We start from the raw sequence: 20,379 nt of genomic DNA, 5'->3' as shown, positions 1-20,379 counted from the left end.
CTGTCTTTAGTAGATGCCAGACTGAGTCCCAAAACCTGCAGAGACTGCCAGGTGTCCCTGTTGAGCAGAGTAAGGTCTTCCCAAGACATCAGCACCCCCATGGTATTTGCAGAGTTTTTACCCACTAACATAAACACTGGGGCAACGATCTGCTTTGTAAACTGATTTTGCTTCTGCTTGCAAACCCCTCCTACTGCTTTCTTTTCAGGATCAGTATGATAGGTTTAAAAATCAGACTCATTTGATTACAGAAAAAAATATTCCAGTCCACAGGTGATTGTCCCTAGATGAATCAAGACTCCAAAGCTTTGCAGTGCCTGCAATTCTGCCTACTTATTAACAGATTATAGTTTCTCCTCCATCAGTAGAAAATAGCTTTTGGGAATGAGCTAGAGTCTCAAAAAGAGGATGCATCTGAACAGAAATAAATAGTGAGGAATTTTAGAAGAAAATGAGGGGAAAAGTGTGTGAAATTATTTTTTTTTCCTTCCGAACAGCTTCAAAGTAAAGTTCTGCTTAAAGGCGGATGGCAAAGGAAAGCTCCCCAACTCACTCAGTAAGTTCTGCTCATTTAAAAATTTGAATTCTTGTATTGTTTGCAGACATGAGCACTGGTCATTGTTATTTTCATGACAAGCAGCTGGGTGCCCTTTGCAGCCACTGCTGCCACTTGGGTGGCATGTACATCTGTGGGACTCATCAGCAGGCTTTTTTGGCTGTAGCGGTGTAGAAGTCATTTGACCATATCTGAGACTTTAAACATATGTTCAACTATGGGGTTAACCAGTCTTGGAAAGCCCTTTGCATTTTACAGAATTTACAGGAACTCTCATTGAGGGGAGTTTCAGACAAGAATATTCAAGTATGTGCATTGCTCGGCCTGAGAGACACAGACAGGCCACAGGGAACTTGTCACATCCTGTTGAGATCATGACTCTCTGACTGATATCACTGACTTTTTATCAGACTCTCAGATCAGAATCAGGGAAAGATTGTTTCAAACAAGTGTTTAAGTTGCCTCTGAGAGATTTTTTAGTGTGGCAAGGAGCCTGCTGCAATCAGATTTTGTCTGCCCATTGCAAAATCTTTTCCTTATTTTCCGTGGCACGTACAGAGGTGGTGTGATCTTGGCAGGCTCACATGAATATCTGTTATGTATTATACATTTTATTATCTATATCAAATATTTCAAGTAATTAGATTAGCAATAGTACTTTAAAATGCAAATGTTATGTGCAACATTGCTTTACATTTTCTAGTGGAAAAAAATTCTAACTTTACTTCTTGCTGTTCTACAGCAATTACAAATGATTAATGTATCTGTGTTCTTAGATATTTTCAATCCTTAAGGAAAAAGCAGAATTCAATTTAGGACAGCAGCAGTGCTTGAGAACTAATGTAGTGACAGAAAGAACTGAAGTTTTAAGAAGGGCAAGCACTAGGTTTGTGTTGTAGCTGAAATCAGCGTTCAGCTCAATTTTTGAGGGAATTCTGCTCTGTGTTCAATGGAATGAAATATCCCTAACCCAAACCCTTTGGCTTGGCCAGATTTCCAGGTGGAGCTGCTGCTGGACAAGCTGAAGCAGAAAGGAGCTATCAGGAGAGCTTTGTTTCTGCACAGCAAGCAGCCCAGCCACTCTAAGAACATGACAATTACAAAGGGGGGCAAAATGAACTGCGAGGAACTCGATGCCTTCTTGAGGGTAAGCAGCCATTCATGTTCTAGGCAAATAATTTTTGGTGCTTTGTCTATTATGAGGTCATTGTGTTAGGTGTTAAAAAAGAAAAAAAACAACAAGAAAAAATGCTAGAAAAACTTTGTTTTCAGTGGATGGACCTGAAATTACTAAAAGCATACATCTGTCCTGAATTACTGCTGCTGTCACAGCATGAAGGATGAATCTTCTTGTGGCTAAGGCCCTGGTCCCTAAATGCATTGGAAATTCAATTCAGAACTTTGTTCTGGACTTCTTGGATAAGTCATCCAGGCACCAAATTAGTTATAATTTCCAAGGAACATGAAAGTCAATAAGCAGAGGTTGTCCCCTCTGCTTTAGAGGTTAAAAATTGAAGAAAAAGATGGACCTGCAACTGACAAGCCAAAAGAAGCAAATGGCAGAGGAGATGGAGACAGTTGAAGTACTAAATTTGCTCTTTCTCAGTCTTTCTGTTTTCATCCCCACAAATATGAACAGATGGTAACACAATTTAAAAGTTTTACTCAGTAGAAGAAACATTGTGTGTAGCTATGTAAGTTCTATGCAGCTCAGATTTATCTCTGAGCACTTATAAATCAAACATAAACAATACTTGCTTCCCACTAAAAAAAAACCAAATAAAAGTGCTGGCAGTCATTAAGGAATCATGAAGGGTAGGTAATATTTTCTTTGACCTGACTTTTTTGAGTGGGTTATATATGGAATTAGACATCTCAGATCTCAGGGTTAGTAAAGATTTAGCACATTTCCACCTGATATTTTCATAAAGAAAGTAATGACACATGACCTATATGAAGTGATCATAAACGGGGTGCAAAGCCAGTTTAAAACTATAGGTAATCAATAAGTTTCTGCCCATAGAAGGCATCTTCTGAAATAAGATCCTGAAGTGAGCTGCGCTAGTCAGGAGTTTTCATTACTCTCGGAAATGAAGCAGAGTTTACACTGAGCAAATCTGTGGATTTGAGAGATGGTTTGTAAGTTCCCTGAAAGGCAGGATCAACATTTGATAAGCAGAATGATTTTAAATGAAACGGCATGAAAGTCAGCAACTTCCAAGTGCCAAGTAATAATTTTAGGAAGGAAAAATTGTAAGTCCAAAGATTAATATCTCTGAGGGATCTTAGAAGCAGACTGAGGTTGGTCTGACAAGAAAGAGCAGAGCTATGAAGCCTTTAGGCTCCTTGTAACTGGATTTCCATGACTTAATATTTCTGGATGCTCCAGTTTCCCATGTTTTAAACAGGCATGCTACTGCTGAAATTGTGCAGGTTTTCTGACAAGAGATTTTCTGCTTTGAAAAGAGCTCAGAAGTTTTAATGTTTTGGCCTCTCCATTTCTGCTGCATTTGAATTGTGATTGAAATGTTTGCTTTCCTCAGGATGAATCTGAGTTCAGAGACAAGCTGACTCCCATCACTATTTTCATGGAATATCGCCTGGACTACAGAACAGCTGCAGATGCAACAGGATTGCACCCCATCCTCAACCAGTTCACTCCTGCTAACATGAGCAGACAGGTACCCTGCTTCTCTCTGGGATGAGAGAACTCAGAGCATTGGCTCATTTTAGGGAGAAAATCAGTCAGACTAGTCCTGCAAGTGTTAATATTCAAGGCTTTCATCCATTCTCATACTATGCTGCTCTATGTAGGTTATATTTTCCCCTATAATTATATCAAGGTAATATAAATAGTTTTTCTATTTCTGCCCTTTTTTACAAATTTTTGCAATTGTTTGTAAAGAGCATTAATCCCTCAATATGAAGGGATTATTCAAAGTATGGAAAGATGGTTAAGGTTAAGTCCTGGAATTGCAGTAGGGCAGGACGAGGCAGAGTGTCTCCCACAAATAAAAACTCATTTGTTCTCTTTGAGACTAATGACTTGAAAAAATTTCATAACCAGCTCTGTAGATTTTTTTTTTAATGTGGTGGTGAAACAGTATTATTGAAGATGTATGTCAGAACAGATGAAGGAATTATTACAACAGTATGTGTTTGATTTTTGCATAGGCCCATATCCTGCTGGATTGTGGGGATGATAATATCTGCAAACCAAAGCTGGAGGTGTCAGTAGAAAGGTAAATATGTGACAAAAATACCACGAAAAGCAATTTCCCTACTTGAAGTCTAACATTCAGTAGCTGGTAATACTTTTGCTTAAGGGATGTGTTGAAATAAGCAGGACTCATTGTATGCAATCTAAACTCAGGCTTATATGCTTTAATGAAAAGCTATTTTCTGCTTTGGAACCTCCTAATGTCTTTAGCATGTCATGCACCACTCCCACCCCAGCCTGCACTCTAAGTAGGACATATTTATTTATTTATTTGCTGAGCTGGACATGTGTAGTGAGATGAAACCACTGCTAGCTGCCATGGTATCTCTGTTGTGTTGTTTAATATTAGATAGACACATGAAGATGTGATTTTATCCAGCAAGGGGAGGAGTAGGGCTCTCTTATCACATGTATGAAAAAAAAAATGTGTTGGTATTGGCAGTACCTTTTATCAAACCTGGAAAAAACAAACAAGTTTTCAGTGGTAATTTGTTAATGACTCTGAGCTTTTTTTTAAACTTTGCATGGCCTAAACCCTTCCTTACTGTATTATCTCATAATCCGTTTTTTAATGCAATATAGCCACGTGCACATTGTAGATAGGGCACTTCACAAGCACTAATTGATGCAAACCCCTCAGTAATATTTGACACCAGTGCAGATACCCTGATGTCTGCTTGTAGTTGGTCAAATGAAAATACATTGTGTGCTAAGATAGTCTCTTTGTGTCTGAACCAAAGGCATTGCAGAGGTCTTGGCTCTATTCTGTGGAGTGAGCCTTCCCTTGAGTTTTGTTATAAATGTGTGCTTGTACCTCTGCAAAGAGGACCTGTAATTCAAAATGTGCACAGGGATTTAGCTGCCCATAATGGTTTGTTCCTGGTGAGAAAGAGGTGTTTTGTTTTCTTGTTTTGTGGCACATTTTGTAGGCAAGATTCTTACAAAAGAACATGTAATACATGTGATTGTAGACACAGGATTTTTTAAAAATACCTCAGAGCTCTCCTGACACTCCTGAAACAAAGGCACTGCCTCCAGATTTCTCCAACATCTTTCTGAGATTTCAGAATGTCTCCTGTTTCTCTGAGTTCAGCCACTCCCATGCAATCTGAAACCCAAATGCAGAGCTCGTTTTCACACTGTTTTCTTGCAGCGATCAGAAGCGGATCTACATTGGTGATGACAATCCCCTGACCCTGATTGTCAGTGCCCAGAACCAGGGCGAGGGAGCCTATGAAGCAGAACTCTTCGTCGTCGTTCCACCCCAGGCGGATTTCATTGGCGTCGTTCGCAACAACGAGGTAAAATTCCAGCTGCTTTTGAGGACTCAGATTTCAGCTGCTGCTCTGCAAATCATTTCAGTCTTAGAGAAAAGCACTGAAAAAGTGATCAGTTTTTTTTCAAAGCCCCTCTCTTTTATAACCTTGAAAACAGGGGTCCGTCTTGTATCAGAAACATTTGTCTCCTTGGAGACTTCCATACTCAGATTTTATTTCATTTTATTACTTGGCTGAGAAACGATATTAAAATTAATACAGCATATCTAGGACTTCTCTCCAGACTTTCATCCAGGTGCTCAGATGCAAAGAACGGCATTCCTTAGTGTTTCTTTCTGGTTTATTGCAGGCTTTGGCCAGACTGTCGTGTGCTTTTAAAACAGAGAATCAGACTCGCATGGTAGTGTGTGACCTGGGCAATCCCATGAAAGCAGGAACTAAGGTAAGGCTTGGTCCAACAGCTGTCTGGTAGCTCACCCACGGGGCAGGGGGCATTTTCCTTAATCACAGCAGTGTTTGGATCTCCCAGGAAAACTGACATTTAGCTGCCCACATTTGGTTAGTACAGAGGTAGCTGGTTTCAACTTTTCAGCTAAATTAAAGGCTGGAAGGAGTGTTCATGAGTTTTATGATGCAACTCAAAATGAGTCATTCATTAAATAGTAGAATTAATGGACTTTGGTCCCTCATGAATTTTTTGTATTTATTTGATATGTATTTTTTAGGTCATAATCAAGAGCTAGCTCACAACATTTCTTTCTCTTAGTTGTCTTTTCTGCCTACTTTCATGAGGAAGGACAGAGTTTTGTCTAGTTGAAACCTCTACAGTTCCACCAAATGTAGCTGAAATTGGAAGAATTAAAAAAATTATTAGTGAGACAGATTTTAAGGTAATATGACATAGTAAGCCATACTTTCTGAGGAAATGAAGTGAAAATCAGTCACAATTATAACAATTTCATGATGCTTTTCTTCCAAGAGCCATCTTGTATAGATGAGTAAATAGTATTTCCAAAGTCTTTTGAAGTGGATCAAGCTGAACTGCACAGATGTTAAGGCAAATACGAATTGACTTAGAGCAAACCTTGGGAATTAACTTTGAATCATCAATGTGTTCCCTGCTCTTTAGATTACAATACTTTTTGCAGCACCTGGGGAGGCTCAGTTACGTGTAGAAATGGCTGAAGTAAGGGTGGGGAGCAAGATGCAATCCCTATTTTTTATTTCATGGCAGTGATGCCTTGGCTGTACATACAAGAGGGCAGTATATTTCCAGCCTGGATGAACTGGACAACTTTAATTTGCCAGTTCTGTGTGTTCTCTCATCACCAGGAGTCTCAAGCAATTTCGCTGTAGTCTAATAGCATTGAGAAGCTTTTATGGTGTGTTTTATTTTGCTTCCAACTGAAACACAGTGGTTTTTTTTTCCCCAGCTCTTAGCTGGCCTGCGTTTCAGCGTGCACCAGCAGTCTGAGATGGACACCTCTGTCAAGTTTGACTTGCAAATCCGGAGGTATGGAAATCTCTGAGGATGAACCCCACCCTTGGGAGAGGACACACACAGTAAATACACTGCAAAGCACACAGTACCACTCTGGTGTAATTCTCTTGTCTTTGCCTTGTAATGGCTTGGAAAATAACCACACTGAGTTAGGTTTCCTGAAATACAGGAAAAAACGTAGGAATATTTGTATGTGTGTATCATTGTGGTCTGCTGACACTTGTGGTGCCACAGAATGGCTTTGGGTTTATAGCCCTCTTTTAAAACTGATGCTTGAACTCTGAATTCCTTCTGCTGTAAAACCAGAATTTTATGTATTTAGAGGAGGAGAGTCTTTCAGGGCAGGGAGCGTATGGGGTAGTCCAAGCAGAAGAAACACGCAGTGAATCATCACAGCAGCCAGCCTAAAAGAGCCTGAAAATTAAACGGAACAAACCAGGTGTGTTCCTGTTAATTATCAGATGAGCACTGTCATATAAATCTGATATATAAATCTGAATTTGTAACTTCTGGAGCTGATATTTAAGGTTGGAGATGTGATCATTAGGAGTATCTTTACCCAATGCAGTTTTATGTTGCTTTTTATGGACAGTACGAATACAGCTATTTTGTTTTTTCCCCATGGTGGGCAAAAAGCACTTTTTTTTTTTTTTCTTCCATTCAAGGGCTTTATTTTTTTTAATGTAGTGAATAAATTAATCTCATCCACATATGCATTTGTCATCTACGGGAGTTAGGAAAGTTAGGCCATTCTATTTTAATGATGGAGTGTTTTGCCATACCAACCAAAGGCCTTGGCACATGAAATATCTCTTTGATCTCCCTTTGCTCTCTGTTGAATTTTCCCAGCTGGTAAGGTGTGCCAGTGGCATGGGACTGTACTTTGCAGGAACTGATCTGCTCTGGGGTGTCTGTCACCTTCTTTAGGCTAACAGCAGTCACATGCTGCTGTCACAGGGTCAGAAACAGTCAGGGAGGTTGCTCAAGCCATGCTTGTCTCCTGATGGAACAGAAGGGAGGTTCCTGTAGTGTTTCAGGCCTTTTATGGAAGAAAATTCCTTCCGTGACTCGTGGGTGCAAGAAGGATGAGCAGTGGTGCCATGGAACACAGTAATCACAGTTCACAGTGACAGGCATCACCGGGGGATTATCTGGGACAGGTTTTAAGGATCACACTGCTTGTCGTAAACTCACAAAGCTAGATCTCTAATGCTGGCTCAGTTCCTAGCAGAGCAGGTCTAGTCCCTAAAAGAGTGAGGTATTTACAGGTCAGGAGGCAAGCACTGCTGCAGGGCTTTGTTGATTACAGCAGCAGTGAAGAACAATTAGAAGATTCAGGATCCTTTGTAAAGGAAAGTGTTTGGTTAGGGGGACAGAATAATCAGAGGTGTTGAAGGAGATCCAGATTCTGCTCCCAGCACCACTTTGAGGGGGAACTGTCCCCTGTACTTTCTGATGTGACAGCTGTAGAACAGTCAGCATTAACTCTGTGTCCTTCACCAACCTCTCCCTGCTGGGGCTCCCTGCATTTAGGTGAGAGCTTGCTGGACTCTGGGCCTTAGTTTTTAGCAACTGTGCTTTCCTACAAGGGCTCAGGAGTCATCCTATGTTACATACAATTACTTTCAAGTGTGGAGGGTTTTTTAATTAAATACTCTGCTTACTTCATGTAAGAATTTACCTTTTATTTTCCCTGCAGTTCCAACCTGTATGACAACCTGAGCCCAGTAGCATACTATCAGGCTGACCTTGCTATTTCAGCAGCTGTTGAAATCAGAGGGTAAGCAATACTATTTTAATAAACACTTCTAAGGAGCTTTGCACATTTGCTTCTTTAAATTCACTGAACTTCCTTTCAGGTCTGCATAAGTTTTCAGGAAGGCTTAGGGAATTTTTAATCAGCCTTTGGACTTTTGGATCTTAAATAATTCTAAATAACTACAAAATTTATTCCAAAAAGGAATATTGTGCCTCCATTACTAGAGATATTTTTAGAAGAAGAAAAAAATCACCCCTCTTGTTTGCAGTTTTACATTTCTGCAGGTCACTTTTCTCCTCCACAAACTGACTGGGGTTTCATCTGAAAACCCCTGAAACCAAAGTTGAAGATTCTATGGAATTTAAGTTTGTAATGTCCTCACCTTCTTCAGTCTTAAGCACAGTATTAGTATTGCAATGACTTGGTTACTTCATCACCTCTACTTCCCACCTAGAAGTCCTCTTGCTTAACCAGTTAACTTGGATTCCTGAGTCATAATTTTTAAAATTTTCATTATTGTGAGAAATTTGTTCAGTATCTGAGAGGCGGGGGATGGCACACTGGAAAAGCATGATTGGTATCTTCACTGCTTTCAGGGCTGAATTACTCTTAGGACTGTACTGCTAAGGCTCTACATCACCAATATTTCTCATTATCACAATATTTCACACTGGTTTTGTTTGGATGACGTGTGTGTCTTTTTTTTTAACATAGAGAACAGAACAGAACATTTAATATTCAAACCACTTCTTTCAGGTTTTATATAGAGGATGAAGAAGGGGAGATTGTATTTTAAGCATGTTGATTTTTTCCTTTTAGATGTCCTAGAGAATCACATTTATTTTTTCGTGCTTGCTAATAACACCTCCTTTGCTCTGCTGTTTAGTGTGTCGTCCCCTGACCACATATTCCTTCCTATTGCAAACTGGCAGCCAAAGGAGAATCCTGAAACAGAAGATGACATTGGGCCTCTAGTTCAGCACATCTATGAGGTGTGGAATTACTGCTGATTTCTGTGCCATGGTTCTGTGATAAATGAAAATAAATCTTTTGGTGTAGCTTTTCTCTGGAGTAAATTAGGATTTTTTTTCCCTTTTATCTTGTATATAAGGAGAGATTTTATTTTTTTAATGCTGGGCCAATAACTGGTATATCCAAGAAGGGTTGGAATGCCTGCAAATAGAGTAACAGGGCTGGATTACCTACATAACTGCACATATTTTGTTTTCTTGCCTTTTGAAATCTAGATAAAACATTTGAAGTAATGTGAGCTGAGGAAATGGCTCATGGCTGTAAATTATTGTACTCTGAGTTCTGAATCACTACTCTGAAGTCTTTAAAATTGCCTTTAAGGAATTATCACAGATTTAATCTAGATTGTTTAATTAAGCAAAACTTACTGAGAAAACTGTGTGTGTGAATATTAATAGTTAAGAGTTTTACCACTTTTAGGTAAAGTTTTGATGTTGTTGCCATAAGTGGTTGGAGATGGGGGTAGTGGCTGTATCACATTTGTGGCTCAAATATAAAGTAACAACTATATGCACATTAACAGAGAAAGTTTTGCAGAGCATTATTTTTTTACATCTGTAAATTTTATTTTCATAATCAGCTGAGAAACAATGGTCCAAGTGCATTCAGCAAGGTGATGATGACTCTGCAGTGGCCTTACAAATACAAAAACAACACGCTGTTGTACATTGTGCAGTATGAAATTGATGGTCCCATGAACTGCACTTCTGACATGGAAATCAACCCACTGAAAATTAAGGTAAGCAGGACTTTCCCTTTGAGTGGAATGAAGTATGTTTGGTTGTTTTGTAAGTTCTCAAAATAGCCAAATCCCTGAGAATATGACAAACTGAGATAGATAGTTTTTTATCTGAGGCTGATGAATAAGTCTGCACTTTTCCACAGTACATGTCAATGTATATAGCAGGTGAAATAAAAGGTAAACAGCAGCTGAAAATTATCAACTCAAAGATCTTGTCTTGTCTGTTTTTATTGTGGGGTTTTCTTGCCTTTTATTTTTTTTTTTTTTCTTCAAGGCTGTTCTATATGAGTTCTAAGTCCAAAGCAATAGAATTATAATGAATGTGGTCATGAACTAAAACCAGATGCTTCTGGACTGTTTATGTAAATTTTCTGGGTATTGTTTCTTGGGAAAAAAGGTATTTTTTTATATGACATTATCTGTTTATCAAATTGGATAAATTCATCCAATATGGATGAATTTTTCTATTCATCCAAAGGTCACAAAGGTCAATAGGGCTTAGCTATCACTGCCAGCAAAACATGGGATTTACAGAGCAGAAGAAACTCCTTTTTCCTGGGCTGGACTAGGCAAAGAAACACCAGCTAAAACTCAGCAAGTTTAATTGAGTGTAAGGAGTTGATTTCTAGGATAGTTTAGAACAAGCAATAAAAGTCGGTGTGTTAGTTCAAGAAGAAGTCAGGATGTTAGTTCAGGAAAACGTCAGTATGTTAGTTCAAGAGCAAAAAAAGGACTGAGGGAAGATATTCAGTGTATAGAACAACAAAGAATGCTTGTGTATCTTTGATAACCAAAAAGCAACTTCAGTGAATATATAAATACAAAGTTCCTGTGCTTCTTCTCCATGATCTGCAGTGATTTATTTTCAGACAGAGTCTGAAGAATAGCTAGGATAGAAAGAAACTTGCAGTTAGGTATTTTCTTGGCCTTAAGCTTGAAGTCTGCAAAATACTGAGTCTTTGTTTGTGTTCCCTTGGTGTGTGCCAGATTTCTGCTTCCAAGGATGATGACAGGAATGACACCCTTGGCAGGGAGGACCACCGTGAGCACCGCGTCAGCCGGAGGGACTTGGCTGCCGTGGAGGGCGATGTGCACACTCTGGTGAGCTCTCAGCACTCAGGTGCTGGCACCACACCTACAGTCCTGGGCTGCTAGGAGTCCTTAAAAGCAAATGGAAGGAAGATTTTTCCTCCCTAAACATGTTTGGAAAAAAATCTCTAATAGGAAATGAACATATTACCATATCACTGTCTTTGTAACTGCAAGCTATAAGTCATTATCCAATACTGGAGGTTATTGAATGTATTTTAGTAGTTTGTGGTGCTTTGCTGGTGTAGGTATATGGGTAAAGTAATGCCATTAAGGATTTTTCAAATATTTTCATACTTGGAACATATTTCCTATTTTTATACACAGGGCTGTGGAACTGCTGACTGTTTAAAGATTGTCTGTCAAGTTGGCCACCTGGAGAGGGGAAAGAGTGCAATATTGTATTTAAAATCACGCCTTTGGACCCAAACTTTCATGAATGTGAGTGACTGGGAATGTTCTGTCGCTGTTTCTGAAACGTTTAAAGTGATTTTTGTACCCATATGCAACACTAATTTTGTTTTTCTTACACAGAAAGAAAATCAGAATCATTCCTACTCTCTCAAATCATCTGCTTCCTTCAGTGTTATAGAGTTCCCTTATAAGAACCTTTCCTTTGAAGATATTCACAATTCTACAGTTGTAAGTCATTTGCATCCGGCTTGAGTTACCATATACAATCCCTTCAAAATTAGTGCAAAGACAGCTATTGAGTAACATGTTGAGTAACATTGTTATGGCTTGATATAATTTTAATTTTAACAGCTATTTGTTTCATGTATCTATTTCAGTTGTGCACATACAGTTGAGGGTAAAACAGACTGGAGATGACAATATTTGTGGCTTGAAAGACTGAATTGAAAATGAAAAAAATGATGGTGAACAGTCCTCATGTTCCTGTTAATGCCATTGCAGTTAGAGAAATATTTTACTTGAAATTTCAACTGTAGTAGCACTTACAGTTTGAATAATGAACTTTCATTATATTATATGAAGCACTATACATGAACTTTACATGTGAGGGTGGAACAAAAAGTCCTCCTATGCCTCAAAGTGGGGGTTTCAAAGGGAAAGGAGATACAGGCCACTTGTTTGGGCTGGCAAATTAAAAGTTTTTGGTAAGCATTATAGAATTAAGAGATCTTAAGGAAAAGGTAGAAAATGATTTTGATTAACTCATTTTTGAGTATGGTTTCTAATGCCTGTTAGTAGCTGGGGCTTTTTCCTCTCACACCTTGTGGATTGATTTCTTGTTTCAAAGTATACTGCCTTTTAAGAAAAAAAAAAAAAGAAAAAAAAAAAAGAAAGAAAAGCCCTTAATTATTTTCCTCTAATTCCAAAATATTTCCAGAAAATCATCGAGAATAACAGAAGACTTGTTGCCATGTTACCACTGATTGCAAAAAAGCAAACCTGGGCAAAACAATCCCCAACCCCCTATTACAATTTAACTTAGAAATCCTATTAAATTTGGGTCAGTGAAGTCTTTATGTCACCAAGAATCCATGGCTTTTCATTCATTCTGGAGTGAAAAAGCAATTTATACTGGATTAAGATTATAATCATGATGGGATAAAGGTATACAAGATCTAAACTGCATGGAAGAACTCAGCATGTCACTGTGGTGCAAAATGTGATTTATTGTGTTTTTCTATCAGGTTGCTACAAATATCACGTGGGGCATTCAGCCACAGCCCATGCCTGTGCCAGTGTGGGTTATCATTTTGGCTGTCCTAGCAGGGTTACTGCTCCTGGCTGTTCTAGTGTTTGTCATGTACAGGGTAAGTTCTGTGTCTGGGGGGTTTTTTGGGTATCATTTGCTTTTCCCTACTAGTGATGTGTTATTTCATATAATACTGGCACTTTGCAGAAATGCCTTGCTCCCCTAATCACCTGAATCAGTTACGTTTTTGGAATAACTGTAAAAGCTTGTCAGCTTTGTCAGGAAGAAGCTGAATAAAAGAGCATGTCTGTGATGGTGCTGAACTCAGTTTAATTTTTTTAATATTTTAAAAATATTTACTGTCTTTGGAGGTCAAAAATGAGGGAAGAGAGTGAAAAGGCAGCTTAATCAGTTAAGATCTGATCATAAAGGAAAGAGAAAGGATGTGTGTATATTTTGCAAACCACAATGCAATTTCTTCATTGTTCTCTGAATCACAGATGGGCTTTTTCAAACGTGTGAGGCCACCGCAGGAAGAACAAGAAAGAGAACAACTGCAGCCACATGAGAACGGGGAGGGAACATCAGAAGCTTAAGCAGAGTTTTATCTGTAAGACATTCTGAAGTGTACACTTGCCTACATCTTGGTTACAAATATTGGCTTCCCCCGTCATGAGCAAACACTCACCACTGCAGAGCTGCTGGTCTCAGAAGGCATCAGCACAAGCAAAACAAGGGCAAAACACTGAAACCTGCCTCCTGCATTAATGCCCTTCCTGCCTGCCACTAACACATCTGCACTGACCCCCTGGACAAACTCCAGTGACAGCAGTGCTGGGATTCTGCTTGCTGGGACACAGGACACATCGTCTTTTCTGGTTCATCACTGATTTGATTCTCCAAGAATTGCTGTGCAGATGCTGCATTTGCCCTTGGAGCCAGCAGCCCCCAGAGGTGCTGGCTGGATTCCGTGGTTGGTTTTGGTTGGAGTACACTACATTTCATTGCCTAGCTCTTCAAAGTCTGTTGCACAAAAAAAAAAAAAAAAAAAAAAAAAAAAAAAAGAATGTAGCTTGTTTTACAGTACTGAAGAATGTTCTTTACCCATTAGCTCTGATGATGATTTTTTTTCTCCTGCTCAAGAAATAGGAAACATTTAGTGGAATCAGTCACAGCTGATACCTGTTCTGCACACCTGTTCCCTGCCTGCTCAGTCATCTGTCTTGTGGTTTCCCTCTAGACCTTACAAATACTGTTCTCCAGGTCCTGGGTCTCTTACTGTAGGGATTGAGCCTGCAAGCACCAAGTGAGGGAGAGAAGTCTGGGGCTGATGCACTTTCTGTGGGACTTGGGGAAAAGATTCATGGCAAGATCCCAAGACTCTGCTGTGTATTTCCACAGTGCAGATCCAGGTGTTCCACAGAATTCTTGGCTCTATGGATGCATTTGTGCACTGCCAGGGACAAGGTGCTGGGCTGTGTCTGCCAACAGATATGTCTGAGAAAACCCTTGATGTCCACAAGTCAAACCTGTGCAGGGTTTGAGGTGAAGGCTGTAAATGACTTGGGTTGTATTTTGGTTTCTAGCAGAACACTGGAGGGACAGTGTGTGACACAGGTGACCTGGTGCACTGTAGGGAAGCTGTTAATCCTCACTTTCCCTGCTTGACCGTGCCCAGGTGCAGGATGGAGTGACACGGGGGCTGTTCAGACCAGGCTCTGCCAGCCACATCCACAGATCTGGATTACACCTGCACTTTAGCCACACTCACAGCTCCCTCGCCTCCTGCCCTCAGGGAACAGTGACTCAAATGAAGCAGGGAAGAGCTGGCAGGTGCACAAGGGTTCAAAAAGTAAAGGCTAATTTGGCTTGTTTCATTTCACTCATTCATTGTTTCATTGGCCTGTTTCATTGGATTCATTCATTGTTTCAGTCCCTGCATGTTTCATTGCACAAGACATTTCATTATGTTCAATGCATTTCACTACCAGAAAAGACACTAAGTATTTTGATTCATTGCTGTTTTTCGAACATACCAAAAGGTCAGTGGTTTAAAGCCATGAGTTTACAGCACTCTCAGCTTATTTCCCTCACCACTGGTGTAGTAAAAGGAAGCTTCTCACACCGATTGACACAAGAGCATTGTCTGTGCATTTCAGTAGACAAGGAACTGCAGAGCAGGAGGTTGTTCAGCTTGCAACCACAGGCTGCACAGATCTTACAGGGGATATACCTGAACCATTAGTAAGATGACTTCCATGAGATGTGTTTGTTCTCTTTTCCAAAAAGAGAATAAATTGCACTATGAACTCCCTGTGTGCAGCCAGATACACAAAGGAAGATTTCTACTGTTCTTACACCTGTGAGATTTCTATGTAGACAAGCTCTTGAAAGGGCAAAAACTCTGGTTTGGTTTTGTACCTTGGGGTTTTTGTTCATAGCTGCATCTCCCCCATAAATACAGCAGTGCCCACTAAACCCAGAATTTTCTGAAATGAGTAGTTTGTTTCAACTCTGATTTCTGCATCCTTTCAGACGTTTAAAATCCACCAATGGCTTTTGTTGTTAAGTCCAGTCTTAGTTGCTGATCCATGATGGCATCTGAATCCTTAAAGGAGAGAGCACTGAGTCTGGGGGGGGCCAGTATGTTCACCAGATATAGGCTTGCATATTTATCCATTTACATGGGTTGGGTTTAGACAGTTTGCTTAGATAAAATTAGTTTATATGAAAGGGTATAGGGCATGATTCAGCTTTCACTGAACTTTCAAGGTCTTAAGTGTGGCCAATGTTTTATTTCTGTCTTTATTTTTAGTATTGTTACTAGTAATGTAGTAGAGAATCGGGAGTCAGGCTTTGATCCTGGCCTCAAAATGTGACTTTGGTAGAGGAGCATTTCCAGTTCCTTACATGTAGGGCTTGTGGTTCTCACGCTGTGCCAGCTGATTATCTGTGTGCAAGGAGATTGGTTTTACTCAGTCTTAATCTCAGTAGGGTAAGAGGTTTAAGAGACTGCCAGACAGATTATAGCTCTAATTCCTACGTGTGTGCTTTCATTACATGTACACTCCATGGTGACTTGAAATTTATTAGACTACTTGTATGTGTAGGCTTTATTAGGAGGTGAAAAAGAGTATTTAAAAAAGAGCATGGTCAAGATCCCTCCTGCTCACATGGATGGGATGCCATAGCATTGCTAATGTCAGTGCTAACTGCATCCTAATTTTACTGGAAACTCTCTTTTTGCTGATTTTCAGGATAAGAAGGTACATTCTATTGGTACAACTACTGTAGCTATAGAAAGTATCTTCCATTTTTGAAGTTACATGAAGTGAGACTTATTTAAGTGATTTTTATTTCTTGCCTTCTGCTGAAGGATGAAAACAAATAGTTGCTTTTTCCACGTCCGTTAATTTCCAGTTAGGTTATAAAGACCACAGTAGCATATGTAATGGAGTATACAGGTTACTTAGTGAGCATAGATGTAACACCTCAAATTCAATTTAAAGTAGCATTTGTGTTTCAGGGAGATTCCAAACTGGAAATTTTCCTGAATGGGGGTGCAGGAAACTTTGATAGTGTGTTCTAGATTCAGCAATAAGATTCCAGATTATGTACGTACTTGTGTCAATATAAATTTTATACTGACTTACAGGCATTGATGTATTCTTACAGCAAGTACTGTAGAATGATGTTAAAGCTTTTAAAGAAACTTTAGAAAAGGTATTTTAGAATGAAATTTATGCCTTTGAGTCAAAATTGGTATGCACATGGTGCATACTGGAAGCATTTAAAAAATACAAGTACAGTAACAGAGAATTAGCCTTCTTTTGAGAGCTATGTTTCAGGAGCAGATTTTTTATGAATACAAAATCAACAGCTATGTAATTATTTAGACAAGAAAAACATTTTAAAAGAGCTATATCTTTTATAATGAAGTATGAAATTATGTAAGTACTCCAGTTTGCAATTGATGCAGCATCTCATGATCAATATTGAAAAGTGATTTATATTACAGAATGCATATTATCTATTACTATATTTGACAATATTTAGAAAATGTAAAGCAAGGAACCTAATTTATAGGTTTACATTTCTATCAAGAAACTATGAAATTGTGGAAATAGCTTTTGTGTAAGCATGACTGTAAAGACAAATATGGGCTATATTTATCAAAGTAACTTGAAATCTTTGAGTAAGTTTGCCAACATTGTTTGCCAAGTTATCAGAGTTTTCTTCTGTTTTAAATCTTGATCTACACATTGATCTCCAATTCACATAATGCTTGTGGAAACTTTCTGAAGTTTCCTACGTGTGCTCTTTCTTTATAAAACATTTATTCCAAGTAAAGGTATTAAATATTTAGTTGTTTCTAAACTTGAGTCCACGCTTAAATAGTCTTAAAGAGTATTTTGAAAATACTTCAGCTATAATCAGCATGCTCTTGGTGATTTGAAGGAATCATGCTGTACTTAGACTTTTGCAGCATTTGGGTTTGTTGTTGGTTACCCTGACAGAGCCCTGCAGTATTTTTTCCTCCACCCTCCCAAACAGTCTCAGAGCAGCATTACACTGGTGAAAACCAGTTTTTGTCTTTGGTCCAGACTAACGTGACCCTTTTTGAACGTGATTCTTTGTGCTCAATGCTGCTGGCTGTTAATGAGTTGGGGAAAAAAAAAAAAAAAGTATTTTATTACAGAAAAACATGAATCCAAAAAATAAAAAAGGTGATGGCAGGGCCCAGATGGGATGATTTTGGTTTGTTTCTGAGGCGTGCAGAGCTGTTAGTGCTCTGTTGGCAGTGGCCCTGTCACAGCCGGATGCCACAGCTGGGATCATGGGTATTGCTGAGCTCTGCTGACTCCTGTGGGATCTGAACTCCTTGGTACTGAGTCTTCAGCCTCCAACCCCCAGGTGCAATATGCCATGGTCTGACCTGCTTCACTGCCAAGTCCTCTGCCCAGTTTTGCTGGCCCAAGAAGGGCCGTGGTGTTTCTTTGTGAGGACATTCCAGAGCCAGTGTGCTCACTGGAGGTGATGAATTAATGCTATTGGAAGTCTTTGATCGCCCACATTGGGTGAAGCTTGATGTATATTCTAAAGTGTGTCCACTACTAACTCATGAGTTCTTCAGAACTGGTACCACCTTCTTTAAGGCCATTGTGGAAAATTTGACTAGAGGCTATAGAATAATGGGGTTGAGTCTGTAGTACTACTGCTGTTTCATGTGATTGTGGTATTTAGGTCTGTTTTTTCCCAATGTGTAGAATTCCAACATAACACAGGAAATCTAACCTTTCATGCAATGACTTTCTCCAGATATGCTGCATTAAAGGTGAATAACTTGACCCTTGGCTTTTGCAAAGTAATGGAAGATTTCATGTAGCATTTGCATCTTAAAAAAATCCTTGTACAGGTTTTGCTTTTCTAGTCCATGAAGGAAACCTGTACTTGCTATGACACAAATATGCTGAAAATGTAACATTTTATTTCTTCATAATGGATTTTTTTTGCCTTTTTTTTGTGTTTGCTTGTGCATTAAATCGGTAGAGCATTATTTGCACAAGCAGAAAATTAACATACTAATGAGAGTGCTGCGTTTTATGTTTTCTTTGTCATGCAATAAATACTTGCAGCATAAATGGGAATATTTTCAGTTACTATGAACTTGTTTCAAAGGTCTTCGGTACATTTAAGGAGAGCAATATACAATTGAAGTCACCTTATTTTGTATTAAATTATAAATTGTGCAAAGAAGTGGGTATTGTGGCACAGTAATTTTGTACTGATATGAAATATATAGCTATTAAAGCTATGGTTTGCTTTTTAACTCATTCTTTTCATCCTAATGCAAATTTGAGTGTTTTTATTAGGTTGTATTTTTCTATGTATATATACAATTTCAAAATACTATGATTGGGTAAACTGAAAAATGTAATTATTGATTTGATTCTGATATTTAGAATTTTGGAATAAAATACCTCTTAATCAACAGAAATTCTGTTATGGGTTTGTTTTTAGTTTTTTTCCTTAGGTATAATTTAAAATGCATTTCAGTCACCAGAAAATATTTCATAGTATATGTTTGTACTGCACAATTATGTACTAAATTCAAAAACCTTACATTTACACAGCTTTTATATTTGCACTTCAAGTGGCACCTTGAGTCAAAAAATCTTGTAATCACAAGCAAGAAAAAAGATCTAGTGACAGACTATATTCTATCACCATAAAACTGATTTCCAACAGTAATTTCCACATACCAGAATAAATATTTTACACTTTATAGGTGCCACATTGCTGTAGAAAATGGTGACATCTTGTCCTGAGGTCAGGAAAATTCTCAGAGAGCTGGAGTTTCTTTCCTTGTTGTATTATTAGTCTCATTTAATCTCAGTGTTACATTTTTTTCTGATTACCAGTCATACTCACCCGTGTGAGTGGGGTGACAATAATATTTTGTGCCACAATAAAGGCATACATGAGGGTGTTTTATTGATAAAACAAAGTGAGAAGTAAATGTGATTGTGAACACTTCAGAAAAACTCCAAACTAGTGAGTTCCTTGGCTTGCTGGAAGAGAATTTGTTAACCTAAAGAGAAGAGTAATAAAGGAGACAGAAAAGATGAAAATCTGATATTTGTGGTTTAATTAACAGCTTCCACTGATGGCACAGCAGCTGCACCTGATGTGAGAAAAACAACAGCAGCAGTCCAAACATGGCTTTTAACCTTTGTTCAAAACACCCTGCAGCCAGCACAGGCCTAGTTCCTGTTCCTGTTAAATAAGATACCTGCAGCTGGACAGCAGCACAGGGATCTAGCACAGCTGCCTAGCAGCTCCAAATGAATATATTGTTATGGAGACATTAGTGACAGCAGCTGTCTTGTTACAGGAACAAGGCAAGAGGGGGGTTTTTCAAATTCCCACCTTTCAGTGTAGCCACCTCAGGTAAGATGGTGGCCCATGACTCGAGGTAATTTGCATTTACACTGCTCCACTGGAGCTGTGCTGCTGTACTTCCACTCTTTGCACACCCGAATGATGCTTCACTGTGTGCTTTGATCATTAGTTAGTTTGTAAATGAATTGCTAATACATTCATACTTTACTGCCTATCAATACATTGATATTTTTAAATTGCTGGTTCAGGCATTCTCAAGAACATGGTGAACAATTGGAAACACTTTGAAAAAATATTTACAGGAACTTCTCATCAATAGATTATCTGATCTACATAAAGAATTGAGGTTAGTGCTGTCAGCTGCCCAACTTCTCACAAGGTATTTCACCTAGAATCAATCTGCTCCACTGCATCTTCCTGATAAACCTCCCGAAAGTCTGGTGCTGAACTATTCCCCCTCAGGACAAACACACAGGACATGCTAAGACTAGGTTTACAGGACACAAAAGCACAAAACAGACCTTGAAAATGTGAGGAGAATATTGCCAGTAAAATGCCCCATTGTAATTTACGTTATTTGTAATTTTGCATGCAGACCAGGCCTGCGTGGTACTGCTTTTGAGAGTTTTGCAGAGTC

At 38.9% G+C, this 20,379-nt stretch overlaps 1 protein-coding gene across 1 annotated transcript in view; it reads left to right on the top strand.

Annotated features, from left to right (window-relative positions):
* ITGAV (integrin subunit alpha V) overlaps positions 1-18,837 on the top strand; it is a 46,353-nt gene extending 27,516 nt beyond the window's left edge. Inside the window, exons 16-30 of the mRNA XM_038142412.1 lie at positions 498-556; positions 1,549-1,703; positions 3,100-3,237; positions 3,731-3,798; positions 4,930-5,077; positions 5,403-5,495; positions 6,487-6,566; positions 8,254-8,334; positions 9,200-9,305; positions 9,926-10,084; positions 11,075-11,188; positions 11,504-11,617; positions 11,711-11,818; positions 12,835-12,957; positions 13,340-18,837. Coding sequence (XP_037998340.1) covers positions 498-556; positions 1,549-1,703; positions 3,100-3,237; positions 3,731-3,798; positions 4,930-5,077; positions 5,403-5,495; positions 6,487-6,566; positions 8,254-8,334; positions 9,200-9,305; positions 9,926-10,084; positions 11,075-11,188; positions 11,504-11,617; positions 11,711-11,818; positions 12,835-12,957; positions 13,340-13,435 — 1,642 coding nt within the window. The 3' untranslated portion in view covers positions 13,436-18,837. The remainder of the gene's footprint in view (positions 1-497; positions 557-1,548; positions 1,704-3,099; positions 3,238-3,730; positions 3,799-4,929; positions 5,078-5,402; positions 5,496-6,486; positions 6,567-8,253; positions 8,335-9,199; positions 9,306-9,925; positions 10,085-11,074; positions 11,189-11,503; positions 11,618-11,710; positions 11,819-12,834; positions 12,958-13,339) is intronic.
* The last annotated feature ends 1,542 nt before the right edge of the window (positions 18,838-20,379 follow it).

The sequence above is a fragment of the Motacilla alba genome, chromosome 7 (genome assembly GCF_015832195.1).
Source record: "Motacilla alba alba isolate MOTALB_02 chromosome 7, Motacilla_alba_V1.0_pri, whole genome shotgun sequence".
Taxonomy (NCBI): Eukaryota; Metazoa; Chordata; class Aves; order Passeriformes; family Motacillidae; genus Motacilla; species Motacilla alba.
The sequence above is the reverse complement of the archived record's forward strand: the minus strand, read 5'-3'. Positions and strand labels throughout refer to the sequence as shown.